The sequence below is a fragment of the Panicum virgatum genome, chromosome 5N (assembly GCF_016808335.1).
Source record: "Panicum virgatum strain AP13 chromosome 5N, P.virgatum_v5, whole genome shotgun sequence".
Taxonomy (NCBI): domain Eukaryota; kingdom Viridiplantae; phylum Streptophyta; class Magnoliopsida; order Poales; family Poaceae; genus Panicum; species Panicum virgatum.
Genome location: NC_053149.1, coordinates 38,680,463 through 38,702,822, shown reverse-complemented (window position 1 = coordinate 38,702,822; position 22,360 = coordinate 38,680,463). Strand labels below are relative to the sequence as shown.

At 43.3% G+C, this 22,360-nt stretch overlaps 1 protein-coding gene and 1 pseudogene across 1 annotated transcript; one reads left to right on the top strand and one right to left on the bottom strand.

Moving 5' to 3' along the window:
• LOC120674781 overlaps window positions 1–22,360 on the top strand; it is a 176,265-nt pseudogene that overhangs the window by 31,743 nt on the left and 122,162 nt on the right.
• On the bottom strand, window positions 340–6,920 carry LOC120674125. Its single transcript, XM_039955247.1, has 4 exons — window positions 6,498–6,920; window positions 2,977–4,667; window positions 2,841–2,905; window positions 340–754 (listed from the first exon to the last, which is right to left on the bottom strand). The coding sequence occupies exons 1-4, from the start codon at window positions 6,809–6,811 to the stop codon at window positions 683–685; spliced, it is 2,142 nt and encodes a 713-aa protein (XP_039811181.1). The 5' UTR covers window positions 6,812–6,920; the 3' UTR covers window positions 340–682.

The window sequence follows — 22,360 nt, the reverse complement described above, 5'->3', positions numbered from 1 at the left end:
CCGGAGCCGGGAGCGGCGGGGGTGCTGTTCATCTTCCCCGCCGCACCCTTCTGCGATGGGATGCCGCGATGACGCTTAAAGCAACAAATAGACTCCCCCCGCACCTAGCCTATGTGTACAAAAAGCTCAACCCTTCGACTCCGAGTCGTTCAGTTGTGGTTGGCTGATGTCCATCCGGCATGTCATTTGCTCGTGCTCTATTTTACGGCCAGCATTGTTGTTCCTCGACGAGCCGACCAATCTCAAACGAATCCATTTCCACACCTTCTACCCCGACTCATGAGTCATGACAATACATATAAATAAATAAAATAGGCATCCAGAATCAAGTGAGGCAAATTGCCATTTCCAACTTTGCCGTAGATGCACAGCTTCAAATTTTTGAGCGGACGAGGGAAGAAAATATGCAACTGTCCTTGCTAAAAAAGAAATAAAAAACAAAACCTGCATTTTACAACCCAGAAAGCGGAATATTTAGAATGTACTGGTTTCCGACACAATGGCACACACCCTAAAAGAGTTTAGCCTGTTTAGCAAGAACATCCATGGGATATAATGCAAAAAGGCACCAGGATGTAAGAAAGTGTTATAGGAAAATTGCATTTCATTTTCAGCCACATTCTTTTACCAATTACATGATAAAAAATTATTGGCAACCCTCTTGAGTCTCAGCCTGCTGTCATTAACAATAGCGACTGCCAGCGCTACTGCTACCAGACGACCCATCCCGCAATCCAGTTCCAGAATTGTCTTCCTGCAGATGAATTAGCTCATCAGATAGTGTACCGAGGGGCAACACAAGCTGATGCAAATGCATTACGTGCTCCTTTTTCAAAGACGTGTTAGCACCCCATGCTTAATTAATGCCAAATGCATAAGTCACATAACAAACTCTATGAACATAACTTGGGGTTATTAAATGCAACACCAGATATCCAACGCTGCAAACTACAAGAGTCCTTAGCACTAACCCATTTCCATCAATCTATTACAACCTTAAAAAGCAACAGGATGGGAAATCCATACATGATCAGTACTTTTATTCTACACACAGATTCCATGCCCTCTTAAGAAACAGATTTCTAGTTTACTTTTCTTATTATGTTTCCCATTTAACAAAAAAAATCTTGCCACAGTTCTTTTTATCTATACCAGCTCATTTTGTAAAATGCTTTCATTCAACAAGGCAAGGCTACAATTATATTTCTTTATTCAGAAGTTTTTATCAGATTCAAATCACGAGACATGCAAACAAAGCTTGCATCCAAAGAAGATACCAATTGCTTCAATTCTAGTAAGGCGCCTGTCTATCTACACTTCAAACAGGTCCCATATACACCAGCCGAAAAATAATTCCTTGAATTTTGTTTCCAAACAAAACTAAACTATAAGCCTCTGCCTGAAAATGGAAAACTATACAGCAGAATTCTGAACAGCTGCAAATAAGATCAGTTCGAAATGGAGGATGTGAACATAATACCAAGTGCAAAAAGAATAAGGTTGCCTAGCTACAAGGGACTAACATAGCACACATAAAGGTCATCAAAAGCCACATAAGATTATGTTAATGCAACTCAGGATTAAATTGTCCCCAAATATCAAGTCCCCGAAACTACATGGGATTGTGTGCAGAACCCCATTTCCATCAACCTACTACTACAATAAAAATAAACAGGACAGGAAAACATAAATGACAAAATAATTTTTATTCTCCTCACATAAACTACATTTGCTATCATCACTCCACCCCATCTCATGTAATTAATGCCTAACAAGTTTTATTATCATAATGAACCTGAATAAAGATTTTAATTATAAGGGGTGCCACGTCCTTCCACATTTCAATAACATCCTTCAGACATGGATCTTCAACTAGCAGTATATTTCTTCCAAATCAAATGATCTTTGCATTCAATCAAGTAATGTCCACGTTACAACACATTCATCTTATCAAGTACCTCTACAAACATATTTCCCTTTTGGCCGCAGAATTTAGATAGTAGCCCAAGAACTCGAGTGTTTCCTAAGTTCACACATATGCTGCCACTTATCTGTATAAAATTTGGCTTTCAGACACACAGACCAAGCTTTTTTTAAGACAAACTCAGAGAAAGCCTTTGACATGCTCCCAATTTATCTCGTATCTAAAAGTGGAGTGTGGTCAGAGAAGATTCTATAACCTAGGTACAACTACAGGAACACTAGATGGAAACTTTAATTACCAGGATACCAAGACCAATACTGTAAAGTTGCCAGCAACAACTTGTGTTGCCCATTTAACCATGCAAACATTTTTCTTTCTTATCTAGTTTGCTAACTGGTTTCATTAAACAAAGCAAATACTAGATGTTATATTGCTTTTTTCAGAACTTCTCCTTATAATATTGAAATAACGACACATCCAGATAAAGTCTGCAAACAAAGAAGACGCCAAATGCTTCAGTTCTAGTAAGATGCCTGGCGTATCTATTTTTCAAACAGGTCCGTAGAAAGACACAAACCACATAATAATTCCTTCATTTGTGTCTCAAAACAATATCAACCATGTCGCCTTAAATAGTTGTAAGGATTCAAATACTAGACTCCACAATTAACCCCGCCCCCTCTCAAAGGTACTTGAGAGGGGAGAATTACATGACAGCATCCTGGGTAGACACTAACAAGACCAGCTCCAAATGAAGGACATGAACATAGTACAATGTACAAACATAATAAGCTTGCCTTACGTAAGGGACTGCATATATGAAAAGACAGACAGTGAAAGAGATACAGATCGAAAGAAATGTAGGGACATTAAGAAAAACTCAAAGGTCATTTTAACACTCAGATCTCAAGCTAACCTTCTCTTCACTCCACAAATCAGCAACATTCGTAGCACCAGCCTCATCTCTTGGTAGTGAGTATCCTGAAAAGAAGTCCTGTGAGTGTATCTGGTATTAGAGAAGGGAAGCTTAATATCAAAGCTTAGAAAAATACCTGAATTCAAAAAAAGTGGGGAGGGCCATTCAGCATTCAAAGGCATTGTGTCATCAGTGGTGTATTGGACCCATCCATAACTAAAAGACTTCCAAGGTAACGTATCCCGATCCCCCATGTATATTTTTCCAGCAGTAAGGCCCCATCTAGGTGGAGTGTCAGAGATAAATGATGCAACACCAGATACCATGTTGAGGAATACACAACAGTCACCAAGACCGTCTATTTCTTTCCAGGTATTGCAACCTTGCTTTCTAGAAAGGCCCAATCGATGGGCAACATTACTCTCATAGAAATCATCCATAGCGGGATCATCATCAAGACAAAAGGCAAAAAATCCAGCCATCCAGTCTTTCGTCTGAACATAACGAATGCATATTATCCTCCCATGTGATTCCAACAGCCAATTCCTTTCAATAACAGCTTTTTGCTTTCTGAGAAAGTTTCCAAATGGTACTCCAAATCGCGCCCTGTGGTTGGGTACTCTTGGTGGGCCTGAAACAGGTACAAGATCCACATCTAAGTTGGCACTCAGAGTGTATAACATCTTTCCAGCATCCATCATAAACGCACTACATTCAGTAACAACGATATCAACAATTCTTCCAATATTGCTACGTCTAAGGGATCTCATAACCCATCCTTCAGCACCATTCTTCCTCAAAAGCACAGAGTCACCAACAAGAATGATGTATTGTTCAGCAGACTCAGCTTGTGCAGACATCACACCATAATAAATATCAGTGCAGCACGTTGGAACTGATAATGTTATAGTTGAGCCAGTGTGTATGTTTTGAATGTAACACTCAGAGTTGTTGAAAAAGATCAATTGACCATCTGAGCCCCCAATCAACTTGTACTGTGTATGAAGCACAGGTGTGGTGACAATGCGGTACTCCTGCAGTTCACCTTTGCGGACAACTCTGGTGGGGGCAACAATGTGCCATATCTTCTTTGTTCTTGGTGCAAGATTAGGGTGGAGCAAAAAAGGGCGGGGAAGAGTGGAGACAACACTGCGCCAGGAGCGGCAGCAGTGAGATGCAGCGGTTAAGCTCCTAAAGCAAAATATGAGGGGAAATATGCACTGCAGGAGGCCCTCAGGAAGTCCTGCCCAGTCAGGCGGCTCTCCTATCCAAGTGTGAGCACACCACAGACCATTGCCATAAAATGTCAACATCCCAACTAAAGCAGTTAAACTGGCATGGACGATACTTGAGTTAATTGGAGGGAATGGAATAAACAACCAGTGTACAGAAAATATCACCATAGTCTCACCAGTTGGTATCATCCAAACGAAGCAATATCTGCCATCAACATATATCAGATGCTCCCTCGACACCCCAACGTAGCCTGTACCCAAAGCTGCATCACTGTAGATAAGCGGCTGCACAAGTTCCCATAAAGCATGACTCCAAGACATCCTGCTTTTGATCTCAGAAGTGACAGCCACCAAGGTTTTCAGCCCCTGAAACTGCTGTACACAAACATACCCTCTACTGGCAACTGTGACACTGAAGAAAGGTTCATGGCTGAAAGATCTTGACAGATGAAGTGAGCTTGACCCAGTTGCCTCAAACAAGATGGCAGATATGAAAGTCTTTAGAAGGTTCTGCATAACAGCACGCCATGATGTGCTGCTCTTGAACTCAGGAATTTCTCCATGGAAACAGATACAGTAGACCATCCCCTGACTGTAAGCCAAGAAAAAAAATGTAAAAATGATGTCAGCTGGAGAGACACGGTAGTAAATATGAACCAAAGCAGTAAAATGTAACCAGAAATACGCGCATTACAGCCACAAAGAAGTGTAGGATCAAACTGTGAATGTTTAGTTATGAACACCATAAAAGTCGTATAATAATTTGCACCATTCACCCATGATTTCTAGAACAGCGGTGCTAATAGCTAGTCCGCAAATCAATGCATATTATCATCACTTTCTTACAAGCACCAACAGACTGCTGAAACACAATCAATTATGTTCTAATTTAACCAAAAAGATGTGCAGTTCTTTGCGCAATTCACCCATACTTGTCTTGACACCAACAGCTTATCAGAACGACTTCCAAGCACTAAATACATGCCATTTCGGTTGCACTCTTGTTGTACTGTTGAGTAAAGACTGATCAGACACAATTGCTGTGATCAGATTTCCAGGAGGTGCACGGACTAGATTAGTTAGAGCAGTTCAGGTATTTAGGAAAAAGAAGACTTCTTACGTGCATTTGTTAAAAAAAAATGTTTGGTTGAACCAAGAACGAGTGGTACAAATAGAATTAGAGAATTTGGAAGGAAGGGGCTCGTCAATGTACACACCCCTATATGCCAAGGTACTTTGTAAGGATCAGATAAAACAGGAATAACTTTACCTTCCCACTTGCCCTCTTCATTCTACAAACCACTAATTCTCTCAACTAACCCCATTAACTAGAGATAATTCTTTGTGCGCCACTGGAAAAGTTTGAAATCCTCAATTGTCACTAGAGAATTACTTGTTGCTTATGTGCCATTCCTTCAAAATTTCCTTCTCATGTATGCCACTGCCATTATAACATTGATATTTCCAATGGCATGTAGGGGATAAAAAGCTGAATGCTTCATCCCCTGTATGCTATTGCTGTCAACCCTGTTATAATGGCATTGGCATAAAGAAGAAAATTCCGATTAGTACCACAGGAGAGAAGAACTTTACCAGTGGCACATGAAGGATGTTGAGCACTTTCCAGTGGCACATAAGGACTTATCCCTTTGTCATTCCTAATAGCAGCTATTACCAAACTCTGGACTCAGCAAGAAATTAAAAAGACAACTTCTTCGGATGCTTGTGTGAAGGCCTCGGAAAAGAGGGATTAGGTTGTGTTCCTGCCAAAATCTTTCCAGTCAATCTCCCAAGCCATACTTCTCCCATTTGCCCCTGCTACATTTCTAACTATTGTCGATAACAGAACACACTGCACTTATCAGCGTTATCATAGGACACGGGTAAACAATCCAGGCAACCACCACAAGCACACCGACAACATAAACGCTGTGATCAGTATAACTCAAATTCTCTGCCTATGCTTTACCACAATAAGTTCTAGCTGCAGAGTTGGAATTAAAATAAACATTTGCAATACTGAAATGACTACAGATCCGATTATACCACTCATAAAATTTTCAAATCAATAAAACAAGCCAGGTTCTAAAACCCATAGTATCATGAAACGAAGAAGGTAACAGTCCCTAATCCCTAAAATTAAGCAGATTTGCCCCTCCACATCCACTCCTCGTTCTTCAATACCAACATTTTCTCTTCTTATGTGATATTCCAACCAACATAACAACACATAATAGTGCTATATGCAGGTAACCAACAAGCTCTTAGCATGTGTAGAAAGAGGAAGACAAATGTCACACGTACAGAACGAGCTACTAAACGATTACTAGCAGGCTAGATCACTAAACTTAGATCGGATCCTTATCGAAGATTTCGTCGGTAGAAGAATTATTTCACCCATCGGAGGATTGTTCGAATATACCTTGCCGATCGCATGATAGCAGTCAAAGCTCTGGGGAGCGGCACAAACAACGAGGTGAGGTCGCCGTCGTCCAGGCAAATCGAGAAGGATTGAGACCGTCCAAGGCATGAAGCTGGGGAGATTGGAGAGGATCGGGCCCGGGAGCTAGGGTTTTGGTGGGCCGCGGGGGCGAAAGCACGTGGTTTGCGAGTCACTCGTGGCAAGGCGGCGCCGCGTGAAGGAAGCGGTCGGGATGGCGGCGTAAGTGGAGAACCTACAGGATCGTCGTCGGTGGGCGGGTCTGCTCCGCCGTCGGCGGGTGGAAAACTCGCCATCGGAGCGCGAGGCTTGGAGAGGAAGGGATGGGATGCGAATGAGAAGGCGATCGAAAGGCGGCGGGGCAACAGCGCAAGGCGGCTGTAACCTGTAGAAGGTAGTGGCGGTTGGTAGGAACCGGACCGTGGACCGTACATTTAAGGATTTTCGTGGTGCGTGCCTCTGTCCTCCTTTGCTCGAGAATCCTAAAATATCCGAGTTCCTATTAAGCACCTCCACAAAATATGGATTAGGGTTGTTATTTGTACTCACTTCTGGTGGCAAGACAATAGTTGCACTCAAATTCTCATTCAAATCCAATGAAATTCTAACCAACTCCTTTTCACTTCGACTATCATATTATGAAGGATGACGCAAGCTTGCATTATATTAATAACTTCATCCCTTTTCCATAATCGTGCTGGATGGTTGAAAATATCAAAATGGGATTGCAAAATGCCAAATGCGCACTCGACATCCTTCCTAGCCCCTTCTTGACGTTGCACATATAATTTATGTTTCTCCGTTTGAGTCTTGAATATTATCTTTACAAAGACTGCCCACTTAGGATATATTCCATCGGCGAGATAGTACCTCGTGTTATATTGTATTTCATTTGCAGTATAATTCACTTGGGGGGCTTCTCCTTTTTATCGCATGAATGAACAATGGTGACTTGTTTAACACATTGATATCATTATGAGCCCCTGCAAATCCGAAAAAAGCATGCCATATACGAAGGTCGCGAGATGCTGCTGCTTCAAGGATCATAGTAGGTTTTCCTTTATCACCACGAGTAAACATGCCAGCCCAACCTTTTGAATAATTCTTCCACGCCCAATGCATATAATCAATACTTCCTATCATGCCTGAAAAGCCATGGGACTCATTCTGTTGTAAAATTTTTCTAGTTCATCACTTTTCGAAGGACGGAGGTAGTCGCCACCAAAACATTCAATTACCCCTACGGTAAATTTTCCTAAACATTCCAAAGAGTGCACTGCAATCTTCAATACTTCATCAAGTGTGCCAGCTGGTGTGCCATATCCTAGCATTGGAATAGCTGCAGTGCACCTTTGAAGAGGTGAGTGGCCATCTCGACTAGTTGCATCCACTCTTTGGGTAAAAAAAAATATCCCAATCACGGAGGGTATCAACAATTCGAAGGAACAAAATCTTATTCATTCGAAACCTTCTACAGAACATCTCGTTGGTATATTTACTAAAAAATAGTTGGCAACAAACTAACAAGATCATCATGACCTGCTTCTCGATTTCTAGGTATGTACCTCCGTGGTCTACTTTGCCGCTGGCGACGATGAGGTGGTTTTGAAGAAGCTCTTTCAATATTGGCCTTCAATTTTTCGGCAATCTTTCTTCGAAATGCTTCCATTTTTCCATCCTTGGCAAGAAAATCATCAAGTGTGTATACTTCTGCAGGATCGATTTCTTCAAGATTAGCTTCAAAATTTTCATGCGCGGCCTATATAACCAGAATAATGGGCAAGAAAATCATCAAGTGTGTATATTTGTATCATTTATAAAAAAACAATTCAGCACAAACAATGTAAATTTTCACCCATGTACTAGTACTTCGTAGTTCAGTAATATAACCAGATTTTTTATACAACGGCAAGAACAATGGTCATACAAGTGCTGGTTATATAACCAGAATAATGGTCGTACCTCCATGTCTTCAGGTTCCAAAGGTGGTTCATCAGCGCCCAGGGGATGATCTTCACTGGTCAGTGGTGGTTCATCAGCGCCCAAGGGATGATCCTGACTGGTCAGTGATTGTTCATCTCAGCACCCAGGGGATGATCTTCACCAGAGAGAGCTTGATCACCATCAGGGGGAGCAGAATCACCATCGCCTAGGCTAGAATCATCACCAGGCGACATTGGCTAGAAAATGGAGGAGAGGTATTGCAATACTTCATCATTAGGCAATTATTTATAGGCAAATGGCCCTTTTGCTTCACGGTGGACACGTACGTGGCCACTACTTCAGATCCTACGGGAAGTCACCATTTCAGTTCACACTAGAATTCATGCAGGCACCATTTCAATTCTCAAATAAATATATGCAGGCACCATTTCACACTTGATTACATGCCGCCACAGTTTGAGTTCACTCTTGAATTAAAAAAAAAGACCATTTCAATTCACACTTAACAGCAATAAAAGAGATGACATATTCATTTTACACTAGACAAAATAAAAAAGACAATTGACAGTTCAGACTTGACAGGTGTTGACGACTTTTCCGGTCAACACACGAACGCACTAGATCACGCGGCGCGAGGAGGGGCTCTGAAAGTGATCTAGGCTCCTAAGTGGGTTTTGGTGATAAATGACAAAACACATGTATATTTAATTGTGTAATTGAGCATGTGTGCAGGTGATGAGGTTGAACAGGTAAATCAATTCTCGATACATGATCCCTCGAAAAAGGAATGAAAAGCCGGTGCTCAAGCATACTCAAGAAATTAGTTTTATATTTGAAATTTGAGTATAGGAATGCTGTACTATCAAGAGGGACTTGGTTCAAAGGTTTCGATATAGAACTAGTGCTCAAGAGAACCTAGAAAAACAAGTGTGAGCCACAGACACCACTCAAAAGTGCCAATCCTGAGTGTTCGTCCTGCTAAACGCGGATACTCCGGGTATAGGGCCGGATACTCCGGACCCTGTTGCCCAGAGTCTCCGGATGCCTTGTTCAGAGTATGAAATTCAGCTAGCCCGGAGTCTCCGGGTAACCCTGACCCCAACAGCTATTTTTCAGATGGAGCGGTATAAATACCCCTCCATACCCCTTCAGCCAACACTCTCTTGCCAAAACTTCGAACTGAACACACACCCTAGCAAGAAGAGAGCTCTCATACTCCCCTTTCTTCATTCTTGAGTGATTCCTTCGGGAGATTTGAGTGAGAGTCAAGCAAGAGCAAGGATTCGTGCTAATGAGCTTCATTCCCATCTCTTGAGCACTTGGTTTTGGTTAAGCCCGCGGATTTCAAGTTTGTTACTCTTGGAGCCTTGTGCTCCTAGACGGCTAGGCGTGCTTGTGATTGCTCAACCGCGATTGTGAGCAACTCAAGAAGTTTGTAAGCTTCATTCCTCGCCGAGGAATTCATAGTAAGTGACCTTGGGCTAAAGAGGTGATCTCGCCCTTGGGAGAGGAGTTAAGGGGTTCTTGAGTACCATCTCTTGAATCCTTCCTCAACAGAGATGTAGCACCTTGGGTGTGAACTTCGGGAAACAAATCTCTGTCTCTCTTGCATCATTTACTTGGTTTCATTTATATTTGCTCGTGAGAATACTTTTCTAGGGTTTGAGCTTAATCTACTCATTTACAAGTTTCTAGCGCGAACCAACTTGTGATTCTTCACTTATAGGAACCCCTGGTACTTGTATTTTTGCTCGATCTACTTTTCCCTTTCAGATTCTAGTTGTTTACATTCAACAATTTCATACCCGGAGTCTCTGGGCAAGAGCTCCGGATACTCCGAACACAAAACCCGGAGTTTCCGGGCTGACTCTGTGACTGACAGTTTTTAAGTGTTATTTTAGCTACAGATTGCCTATTCACCCCCCTTAGGCATCTTAAGTTCCTTTCAATTGGTATCAGAGCGAGGATCTCCGTGTTTGAGCTTAACCGCTTGGAGAACAAAGAAAGATGTCGGGGGAACACTCTCCCAAAAGTCCTGTTGATCTGACGGGTGAGAATGACAAGGATAAGAACAAGAATGGTGATGGTAAACCTGAAGATGAAAAGCAAGATGAGTCAAGCGGCTCAAGCGGCTCAAAAGGCAAGAACAAGAAAAACAAAAAGAATGATGGCAACTCGGAATCAAGTGATGACGAGATGTCATATAGAGAATGGAAGGCATGGAAGAAGGAGCAAAAATTAAAGAGCAAAAAGAAAAAGAAAGCTAGCTCCAAGATTGTGATTGACTCAAGTGATGACTCGGATTCCGACCACAAGCAAAGATCGTTTCGCAATTCTAGCAAGAGTGAGTCATCAAGAGACAAGAAGAAATTTGAGTATAACCGTGTGCCTCATGATTATACATTCCAACTTCCTAGTGACCATGGTGCATCTATTCATATGGGAAAACCTCCATTCTTTGATGGAACCGGATACAATCAATGGAAAACCAAGATGTTTGGATACTTGAATGCAATTCACAAAGAATTATGGAAAGTTGTAGAAGTTGGATGTGAAATTCCAGATGAAGATGAAACTCCAACACCAGTGCAACAATATGTGCTACAAAGAAACTTCCAAGCCTTGAAAATCCTCCACACATCTGTGAGTCCGGAAGAGTTTGACAAGATAGAGGATGCACCAACCGCCAAAGATGCTTGGGATACTCTCCAAGTCAACCATCAAGGCTCAAGGAAAGTTCGTGAATCAAGAATAAAGACTTTGGATGATGAACTAAGTCTTTTCTCTATGAAGAAGGATGAGAGTGTCAAAGAAATGTACAACCGGATGAAAAAGATCACCAATCAAATAAAGTCACTTGGTGGTGACAAATGGGGTGATCGTGAGATTGTGGATAAGTTCTTGACCGTATACATGGCTAGGGATGTCACTTTACCTAGCTTGATAAGAGCCGAATGTGGATTCAAGCACTTCACCGCCGAAAATGTTCTTGGAAGAATTGAAGCTCATCATGATCAACTTAGAAGAGTTAAGATAAATCAAGATTTGGCCGAGCTTCAAGAGCAAGCGGCAAAGAATAATGGCATAGCATTGCAAGCAAGCTCCAAGGGCAAAGAGAAAGCAAATCAATCATCCAAGAATGAAGAATCTAGCCATAAAGAGGATGATGAGCAAATGGCTTTGTTTATCAAGAACTTTAGAAGAGTCTTTAGAAAAGGCAACTTCCGGAACTATGACAAGAACAAGGGCAAGTATGAACAAAGAAGAAGATCCAACAAGCCTTGTTTTGGATGCAAGAAACTTGGACATTTCATTGTGGATTGTCCGGAAGAGAAGAAAAAGAACAAAGATGACAAAGAAGGCTCTTCCAAAAAAGAAAGACCAAGATACAAGAAACAAGCCGGTGAAGCTCACCTTGGTAAAGAATGGGATTCTCAAGAAGAAAGTGAATCCGAAAATGAAGATGTTGCCACCATGGCATTCAAGGCTTCTTCTCATCATTCCACTAAATTATTTGAAGATCTCACCGATGATGAGGATCAAGATCCAATCATATGTCTTATGGCCAAGAATGTGAAGGTAAACTCTCCAAACTCATCGGATGATGAATTAGATGAGAAAGATAAAGTTGCTAGTTTAATTAGCCAATATGGTAAAAAGAGTGCAACTAAAATAATGAAACTAATGATAAAAGTGGATGAGTTAGAAGAAACTCTTGAATCTCAAGAGGAGTTGCTTAGGCTTGAGAGAGAAACCACTAAAACTCTTGACAAGGACCTTGCCTATGAAAGGAAGGAGAACAAGAGGATTAAGGACTCTCTCAAGACCAATGATAATATTCTTCTTGAGGTAAGAGAGTTGCTCACTAGTGAAAAAGAAAAAGTGAATGACTTAACCAAGAAATACTCCTTGGTAGAGGACACAAATGCTAACTTGAGAAGTGAAAATGTGAAACTTCAAGAGAGATTTACAAGCTTACAAGCCATTCACAAGGCACTTGAGGTTGAGCATAACACTACTCTAGAGAGCAATTCAAAAGCTAGTGAGAAATCTAGTTCATCCATTCCATCAACAAGTAATGGTTGTGCACGTTGTTATAATATTGATATTCAAACTTGTGCTACTAACCATGTTGAGATGAATGCCATGAAGAAGAAAATTAGTAGGCTCACTCAATTGTTGCAAGAAGAAATATCTCCAAATGAGCAATCATCCAAAACAAATCCCGATTCAAGGGTAGGTGAGTTTGAGAAGCATACCAAGGGAATTGGCTCAAGGTACATGAGAAAGTTTGGATTTGAGAAAGACAAAGGCCTTGGGAAGAATGAGCAAGGCATTCCACAATCCATCCCATATGTCAAGAACAACAAGACCGCCGCATTGGGAGCAAATAGGGGTATTGTAAACATGACCACTCCCATTAGCAAGGGAGAAAATAAGAATCAAGCATCAAGTCATGTTAAGTTCATCAAGAGAGGAACAACATGTGATGAGGGTGCCAAGATTGTTGCATCCTCATCAAAGCAAGACAAGTTCAAGACATCAAGCAAGTCACAAACACAAGAACCGTCTTCACATATATCCTTTTATGCAGATTTTGTGTTAACTAGGAACCACCGTGGTAAAGTGGTTGCTAAATTTGTTGGTCCCCGCACATTTAACACTAAAGTAAAGAGTTGTGTGTGGGTGCCCAAGGTGCTTGTGACTAACATTCAAGGACCCAAGTATTGTTGGGTACCTAAAAGAGAAGAGTAACTTTGTTTTGTAGGGATACTCCTCCGGTGGATCAACTTGGGTGATCGATAGTGGATGTACAAATCATATGACCGGAGAAAGGAGTTTGTTTGAATCTTTGACAAAGTCAAGTGGTGATCACTATATCACATTTGCCGGTAATGAAAGAGGAAAAGTGCTTGGAACCGGTAACATTATCTTAAACTCACAATTTAATCTCTCAAAGGTTCTTTTAGTTGATACACTTGGGTATAATTTGTTGTCCATTTCACAACTTTGTGACTCGGGCTTCAATTGTCTTTTTACTAATGAGGGTATGTCCGTCATTAGAAGAAGCGATGACTCCGTTGTTTTCAAGGGTGTGCTCAAGGGAAAGCTATATCTTGTGGACTTTTCACAAGAGAAAGCTCAACTTGACACATGTTTGGTGGCAAAGTCTAGCTTGGGTTGGTTATGGCATCGCCGACTAGCTCACGTTGGGATGAGAAATCTCAACAAGCTTCTAAAGGGGGATCACATCCTAGGACTAACAAATATTTCCTTTAAGAAAGATCGTGTGTGTAGTGCTTGCCAAGCGGAAAAACAAGTTGGTGTTCCACATCCATCAAAGAGCATCGTTGTAACACCCTAATTTAAATTTCAGCTTTTATTAATAAATTTAATTGGCTTTATTTAAATTTCTAAGGTTTATTGTGTTTAGTATGGCATTTAATCCAATTTTTGTTCCTCAAGTAATTAAAATTTTATCATAGGTTTAACTTTGTTGTTGCATTCATGCTGGAGCATCTTTTCTTTTGTTGTTTGGGTTAGAGTTTGAATTCAAATTTATTTGAATTCTTTTAGCTTGAGTTTGAATTAGAATTAGAAAGAGAGAAAAAGAAAGAAAAACCAAAAGAAGAAACCAGACCCAACTCAGAAACCAGCCCTTCAGCCCAAACCGGCCCAGCCCAAGCCCCCGCATGGCCCAGGCCATCTCCCCCTTCTTTCCTTCCCGCACGGCCCAGCGCGGCCCAGCCTTTTCCCCCCTCCCCGCACGGGCCTACTCGCCCAGCGCACGCCCCCGCTTCACTGCGCTCGCGCGCCACCGGCCCAACCCGCTCTCCCCACTCAGCCCGCATCGCCCCGCGCCGCGCGCGCTTCACCAGCTGACCAGCGGGGCCCGCTTGTCGGCCCCGTCTTCTCCACCGCAATCGCGCCGGGCAACAGCTAACGCCCATCCCCCCGAGATCCCCGGCCGCAATCTCGCCGGCTTTCCAATCTCGGGCGCGCACGCCAAGGCAACCAGCCGCCCTACAAATAGGAGCCCCGTGCCCCCTCCTCCTCCCATTCCTCCGTCGCAAACCCTAGCTCCACCGCGCCCACCTAGCTCCGCCGCGCAGGGTCCTCTGCGCCGTCTCGGACTGGCCGCACCACCGCCTCCGAGCTACCGCCGAGCATCGTAGCAGCTCCATCTCGACGCCAGGAGTCTACCCGGGCCAACCCTTCTCGATCTCGGCCCCGCAAGCGCCCGAATTCCACCCGACACCGCCGCCGCAGGTGAGCTCTAATCCGGGCAATTCCATGCCGCCGGCGTGATTCAGCCCGCATTGACCCTTTGTTCCGCTTCACAGCAACACCCCGCGTCGACCAGTGGGACTTCGGAGACCGGAGGAGCGCCCCACCGGTCCTCCCTTCGTTTTTTGAGCTTGGTGAGCACAAGAGTCTCCTGCCCGTTCTGTTGCGCTAGAATCTAGGCTCCATAGACTACCTAAATCCCTAGAACACCCTACGCCGGCGAACTTCACCGCCCCGAGCCGCCATCACCGACGAAACCACCGTACAGACCTTCCCGAGGCCCGCAAAAGCCCCAGGTGGACTACGCATGGCGCGTAGTCCATCCTAGACCAAGGCGTGTGCCAAATCGAGCCTGGGAACGCCGGATTCGGCTTACGCCGGTGATCCCCCGCCGCGGGAGCACGCCGCCGGCACATTCCGCCGCCGCCCCGCCCTCAAACCCTCTTGAGCCGTCCGATCCAGAACCCGTGGTCAAGATTAGATCACCCCCCATTTAGATCCAAACCACTCGATCGCGATCCAATGGCCGATATCAAAACATACCGGTTCGCTGTGGTCTTTTTGCTAAAGAGCCCCCCAGTTTCCTAGAAATCAACCCGAGCTCCGGTCCAGTTCAAAAATATTCTCAGATAAGCCCAGTTTTTAACATTTTAACCCCTGAGCTTTTTAAATTTTGAACCCACCGTCCAGCCCCTGTCCTTTTGCGCATTAGACCCCAGATTTAATGTTTAATTACGTTTTAGTCCTCGGTTTTACCCAGAAACCCCCTGGAACTCCAGTTTTCTTACAAATAGGTCCCTGGAATTTGTTTTTGGCCTAGATTTTGCGTTTTAGCTCCGTTTTAGGCGTTCTTTATGTCCACGCGATCGTTGTAGCGCGTAGAATAGTTCTAGCTTAGTTTTGTTTGCTGTTTTCATGTATTGATGTACCGTTTCTTAGTTTTTGTTAGTGTTTGCTTGAATGCTTATTGTTGTGCATTGTTTTGGCCATGTGTTCGTGAGTAGACGCTGATCCAGTTGAGGAGCCCCAGTACCAGTACCCGGAGCAGCCGTCTTCCGACCAGTTTGAGCAGCAGCAGGAGCAGTACGAGGAAGGCAAGTATAACATGAACAACCTATCACTTTTAATTACATTTTCATATTGCATTTTAATACTATATGCCTATAAGGATTTCCTAGCCACATTTATCCTTTATATATTTACCTTGGGTTGCATTTTGGTTAGTTGTGCTAGGTGCCGCGCTATAACACACTTGGTCCTTTTTAATTAATTTTATTAATGGTATATGCAACTTAATTGTGAGAGTGACCCTCTGTGTGGCTTGAGTGGCTCACGTCTCGTTAAAAATTGGTTTTGTTAGAAACATGGTTTAGGGGGCCAGCATGGTGCTTACTGCCTGGTTGGCCACTCTCCATAAGGACCGGTTCATAGAGCGACTACCTGGGACAACAGCGCTACCACAAGACTGGAATGGGACGGTCTTGGCTTACTAATTAGGTCATTTTGGTTCGGGAGTAACTTACCGACGGGGCAAGAGGGGAGTCGAGCTTCAATGGTGCCCAGGCTACGAGGCTTGGTCTGCGTACCCCTCGAGGTGGGTACCATCGTTGCATTGCCTGAATCCTTAGCGGTTACACCTTACCAACGTGTCCTTTGTAACGGCCTCGTAGTGAGTTTGCTAGTCATCTCACGTAAGGAAGTGTGATGAACAACTAGCGTAGCTCACGACTTGTGGGTAAAGATGTGCAACCTCTGCAGAGTGTAAAACTGGTATACTAGCCGTGCTCACAGTCATGAGCGGCCCAGATCCTCCTTTTGATTAGTGGGGTTATCTCCTTCCGACGAGGGCGGTGCCTCTCGGGGTTACCTTGGTGGTTTCGGTTTGGTACTCAGCAATAACCTGATTTAATTTTGATTAATTACTATGTAACTGGGTTTATGGTAATTCATCAACTTGTAGTAAATAGCTTAAATAAAATTTTGCCAAGACTTAAAAGCTAATGCAGTGAGTCAGCCAACCTAGAGCCTCATAGTTTGTGTTATACTTGTTGAGTACAAGTTGTGTACTCACTCTTGCCTACTCTACTCTTTTTCCCCTTGGGGACACTCTACTGCTGCTCAGTTCCTGCTGACGCGAGGGAGTTCGCTCAGCGCTACCAGGACTACGAGGACTTCTAGGCATTTCGTCTCCCAGTCAACGTCCCTGTGGCACCCTGCTCAGCTTCGAAGAGTTTTTATCGTATTTGTACTTCGCTTCCGCTGTATCAGACATTTTGTCATTAATGTAATAAATAACATTTGTATTCGCTTTATTATAACTTTTTACGTGATATGTGCTGTGATATATTGTTCATTCTGTGGTATATACGTGTGACTTGATCCTGGCACGTATATGATTGCTCGGTTTATGTCCTTTTATAAACCGGGTGTTACAATCGTCACCACCCTCAAGCCATTTGAACTACTCCATATGGATCTCTTCGGGCCGGTGGCTTACATAAGCATTGGTGGTAACAAATATGGTTTTATCATTGTTGATGATTATTCTTGTTTCACTTGGGTATTCTTTTTGCATGACAAAAGTTTAGTACAAGAAACATTCAAGAAATTTGCAAAAAGAGCCCAAAACGAGTTTGAAACCAAGATCAAGAAAGTAAGAAGTGACAATGACACCGAATTCAAAAACACCAACATAGAAGAGTATCTTGATGAGGAAGGAATTGGTCATGAGTTCTCGGTACCATACACACCTCAACAAAATGGAATCGTTGAGAAGAAGAATAGAACTCTCATAGAAGCCGCAAGAACAATGCTTGATGAATTCAAGATCTCGGATCAATTTTGGGCAGAAGCAATCAGTACAGCATGTCATGCAATCAACTGCCTATATCTCCACAAGATCTTGAACAAGACGGCGTATGAACTTCTCCTTAGTAAAAAGCCCAATGTATCATACTATAGGGTCTTCGGGAGTAAGTGTTTCATTCTAAATAAGAAAAACAAAACTTCTAGGTTTGCTCCTAAAGTAGATGTAGGATTTCTTCTTGGTTATGCCTCAAATGCTCATGGCTATCGCGTCTTTAACTAAACCTCCAGTTGCATTGAGATTGCGTGTGACGTGACATTTGATGAATCTAACGGCTCTCAAGGAGAGCAAGTTGATGATGTTGTAGGAATGGAGGAACCATCAAGCAAGGCAATTAAGAAGCTAGCCATTGGAGAGATAAAGCCTCAAGAACAAGAAGATCAAGATGAGGATGAGATGGTATTTCCAAGTACATCAAGAACACATTCCGCAGCGCATTCCGGAAATTCCGGAAATCAAGCCGGAGACTTCGGGTCTCAAATTCGGTCTAACTAGAAAGAGGACCGGAGTATCCGGGACATGGATCAAGAACCACCATACTATCTTCAAGATCAACCTCAAGTTGAAGAAGAGGCTCAACAATTTCAACAACAAACACAAGTTCCACACCCAAGAGTACATCAAAGTATCCAAAAGGATCATCCGGTGGACAACATCCTTGGAAGCATAACGAAAGGGGTAACTACTCGTTCTCGTTTGGCTACCTTTTGTGAACATTACTCGTTTGTTTCTTCCTTGGAACCATTAAAGGTAGATGAGGCCTTGGATGATCCAGATTGGGTAATCTCCATGCAAGAGGAGTTGAATAACTTCACTCGGAATGAAGTCTGGTCCTTAGTAAAAAGACCCAAGCAAAATGTCATAGGAACCAAGTGGGTCTTTCGAAACTAGCAAGATGAAAATGGCGTGGTAACAAGAAACAAGGCAAGGTTGGTTGCTCAAGGATTCACGCAAATCGAAGGTTTGGATTTTGGTGAGACTTATGCTCCCGTAGCTAGGCTTGAGTCAATTCATATATTACTTGCCTATGCTACTCACCATAATTTCAAGCTATATCAAATGGATGTGAAAAGCGCATTTCTCAATGGACCAATCTCCGAATTGGTATATGTTGAGCAACCACCGGACTTTGAAGACCCAAAGTTTCCAAACCACGTCTACAAGCTCCATAAGACGCTCTACGGGCTTAAGCAAGCGCCTAGAGCATGGTATGAATGCCTTAAGGATTTTCTCTTAAGGAAAGGCTTTGAGATAGGCAAAGCCGATCCTACTCTTTTCACTTGCAAAGTTGATAAATATATCTTTGTATGCCAAATATATGTCGATGACATCATATTTGGCTCTACTAATCAAACTGGTGCGAGGATTTTAGTAGGATTATGACAAGAGATTCGAGATGTCTATGATGGGCGAGTTGACTTTCTTCCTTGGATTTCAAATTAAGCAACTTAAGGATGGCACTTTCATTAGTCAAACTAAGTACACTAAAGATATGCTAAAGAAGTTTAACATGGAAGATGCCAAGCCTATCAAAACTCCAATGCCTACACAAGGACATTTTGATCTCAATGAAGATGGAAAGGCCGTGGATCAAAAGGTATATCGCTCCATGATTGGTTCTCTTCTTTACCTTTGTGCATCTAGGCCCGATATTATACTTAGTGTGTGCATGTGTGCAAGGTTTCAAGCTAATCCGAAAGAATGCCATTTGATGGCGGTTAAAAGAATTTTGAGATATTTAGTTTTCACTCCTAACTTTGGCTTGTGGTATCCCAAAGGCTCATCTTTCGACCTATTTGGTTATTCCAATTTGGATTATGCCGGTTGCAAAGTAGATCGAAAGAGCACTACGGGGACTTGTCAATTTCTTGGCCGGTCCTTGGTAGCATGGAGCTCTAAGAAGCAAAATTCATTCGCTTTGTCCACGGCGGAGGCCGAATATGTCGCCGCCGGTGCTTGTTGTGCACAATTCTTGTGGATAAAGCAAACTTTGAGTGACTTTGGTTGTCATTTTAGTGCGATTCCTCTCTTATGTGATAATGAGATTTCAACCAAACTAGCTAACAACCCAGTGGAACACTCCCGAACAAAGCACATAGATATAAGACATCACTTCTTACGGGATCATGAGGCTAAGGGAGATATTGCTTTACAACATGTAAGCACCGACAGGCAACTTGCCGATATCTTTACTAAGCCTCTAGATGAGCAAAGGTTTTGTGCTTTGAGGAGTGAGCTAAATATTTTGGATTCTCGTAACCTAGTTTGAACTCTTGTACATACTTGTGTGAAACTAGTATAGGATTTTTTGGAATGAAATTTCAATTCAAAGCAAAGTGTGAAAGTTTGAATTTCAAAAAGTTTGAATTTTTACTTTACTTACTTGAGATCATTGTTCTTATTGATTGATTGTCGGCTGGTCTCAAGTTAAGTAATTTTGTCTCACACCATTAGATCTTCTATCAAAATCTATCGTATCAAGTCCAAAGTTCAAATAGATCAAGTCTCCTTTGTCATATATGCTCTGTGTCAGGGGGAGCCGGAGTCTCCGGCCCGGGGCCCCAGAAACTCCGGACTATCCGGATACTCCGGCCCAGAGGCCGGATACTCTGGGTGGTAAAAAATTTGGTATATAAACCGCGGGGTTGGGGTGAACCGTTACCTTCTCTCTTTCTACCGCCGGCGCCGCCCCCTTCTTCCTCCTCTCCTCCACTCTAGCCCCAAGAGCGATTTGCACCTTCCCTTCGTCAAGAGCTCTTGGATCTTTGAAGGAAGGTTACTCTCCCCTCCAGGGAGGCTTCGGATTTGAAGTTCCTGCGCTTTCAATGGTCCCAAAGGTACTTTGAACTTCGAATCGCCTGATGTCTCAATGCCATAGGTTTCTAGGAATGATCCTTAGGGCATCTCTTTCTAGCATGTGTAGGATCTTATGTCTCAAATTTCATATCAATCCCATGGCAAAATCCTTGATTTCTGTCACCTAGGGTTCGGGGGTGCCTTGTCTGGATACTCCGGATATAGGCCCGGATACTCCGGACCCTCTGGGCCAGAGTCTCCGGGGCTATGCACGGAGTCTCCGGACTGATGACATCCTAGCACATCTCTTTCACTCCAAAACCTATCCAGTCCTAATTTTGATCTTTTTGATATTCTTTAGACATGGTGAGACTGCGTGCTGGAGAAACCGATGAGGAGGCAGGGCAAAGGAGGCAAAAGCGTCGCCATGATCCTAGAGCTCAAGATGATGTGCCTCCCCCAAATCCACCTCAACGGGAACTGCGTCCCCGTCGCCGTCCAGGCAAAGAGCACGCCGGGAGCAGCTCACAAGCTAAGGAGCCAAGGCAAGCTCCTTATATCATGCAAGGCAGACCTGTTCCCCCTCCATCTTGTGCAAATCCAACACAGCAAGGAATCGCTCATGCTATTTGTCCTCGCACTCCACCTCGCCTGCAAGTGGAATTTACTCCTGAGCAGCTATCATATCCAGGGTGTCCAAGACTTGCAAGACCCCAATTTGTCCAAGGATTCGTAGTTGAAATGGCTAGGAACTATTACAAGAAAGATGTCACTCTCAGAGAAGCCCGCAAGGAAGAAGTATACAAATATGAGAAATGTGAGGGGCTTGAAAGGCGTTTTTGGTGCAAATTACATTCAGACTTCTATTCCTCTATTGTGATGAGAAAGTCAAGTGCACCCATTGTGCCATGCAAGTACGTGGATTGGAAGTACTTTGAGGACATGAATGACCCTTTCTTCAATGAAGCCATAGCAAAGTGCAAGGAAATGGGCTTGTATGACATCATGGGATTCATATATAATTGGAATGAGGAGATCTTGGCACAATTTCACTCTTCTCTATACTATGATGAAAGAGAGATAGCTTTCTACTGGACCACTGAGGGAGAGAAGTATTGCATGGACTACATGACCTTCTCTAGGATCCTTGGTCTCAGGTCAAAGGATGAGAAGCGTGATCCAATTCATGTTGAGCAGCAACTCAAGCCATATCAGCTGCCAACTCTGTTCTACAATCCTTATTGGGCTCAGAAAGGAAATGCAAGCACTCTTTTGCCAGTCTACTACACTATGAATTAGTTCTTTAGGGCAACTATTGATGCAAAGGATGGAGATCTAGTGGCACTCAGGTACTATGCAGTTAATCTTCTAGCTCGCACTATGCCTGGTGGCAGATCCTTTTGCATCATGGACTTCATTTGGAATGAGCTGAGAAGGACCATGGTTGAAGCAAAGAAGTCTCTCCCGGCTGCACCATACATTATGTACATGATTGAGAGAGTCACAAAGGTCACTTTTCAGAAGACTTGCAAGCATGAGCCACTTCACCTTCGTGCCCGTTTTGGTGATGCACCTCCACTTCCTCCACTTCATGTTGGTGCAACAAGGAACCCAAGACTTGATCCCACACCGTCTTCTTCAAGGGGTACCTCTTCCTCTTGCCATGGTCATCATGATTCTTTTGTGAAGAGGGCCCTCCACAGCTTGTTTGGGATGTGCAGGAACATCACACATGATGTTCATGAGAACACTAGATCCATCAATGAGATTAGAGGTCATCTCGGACTTCCGTTGAATGCACACCGTGACCTACCGGAGTTTGATGGTCCTTTTGCTGAGTGGGATGCGGCCGATGAGGCTGCTATTGCTGCTGCTCATGCTCCACTCCCTCGTGCTCATCGTCAGGCTCACTCTCCTTGTCGCCGTGCTACTACTTCCTCTTCTCGTGCAC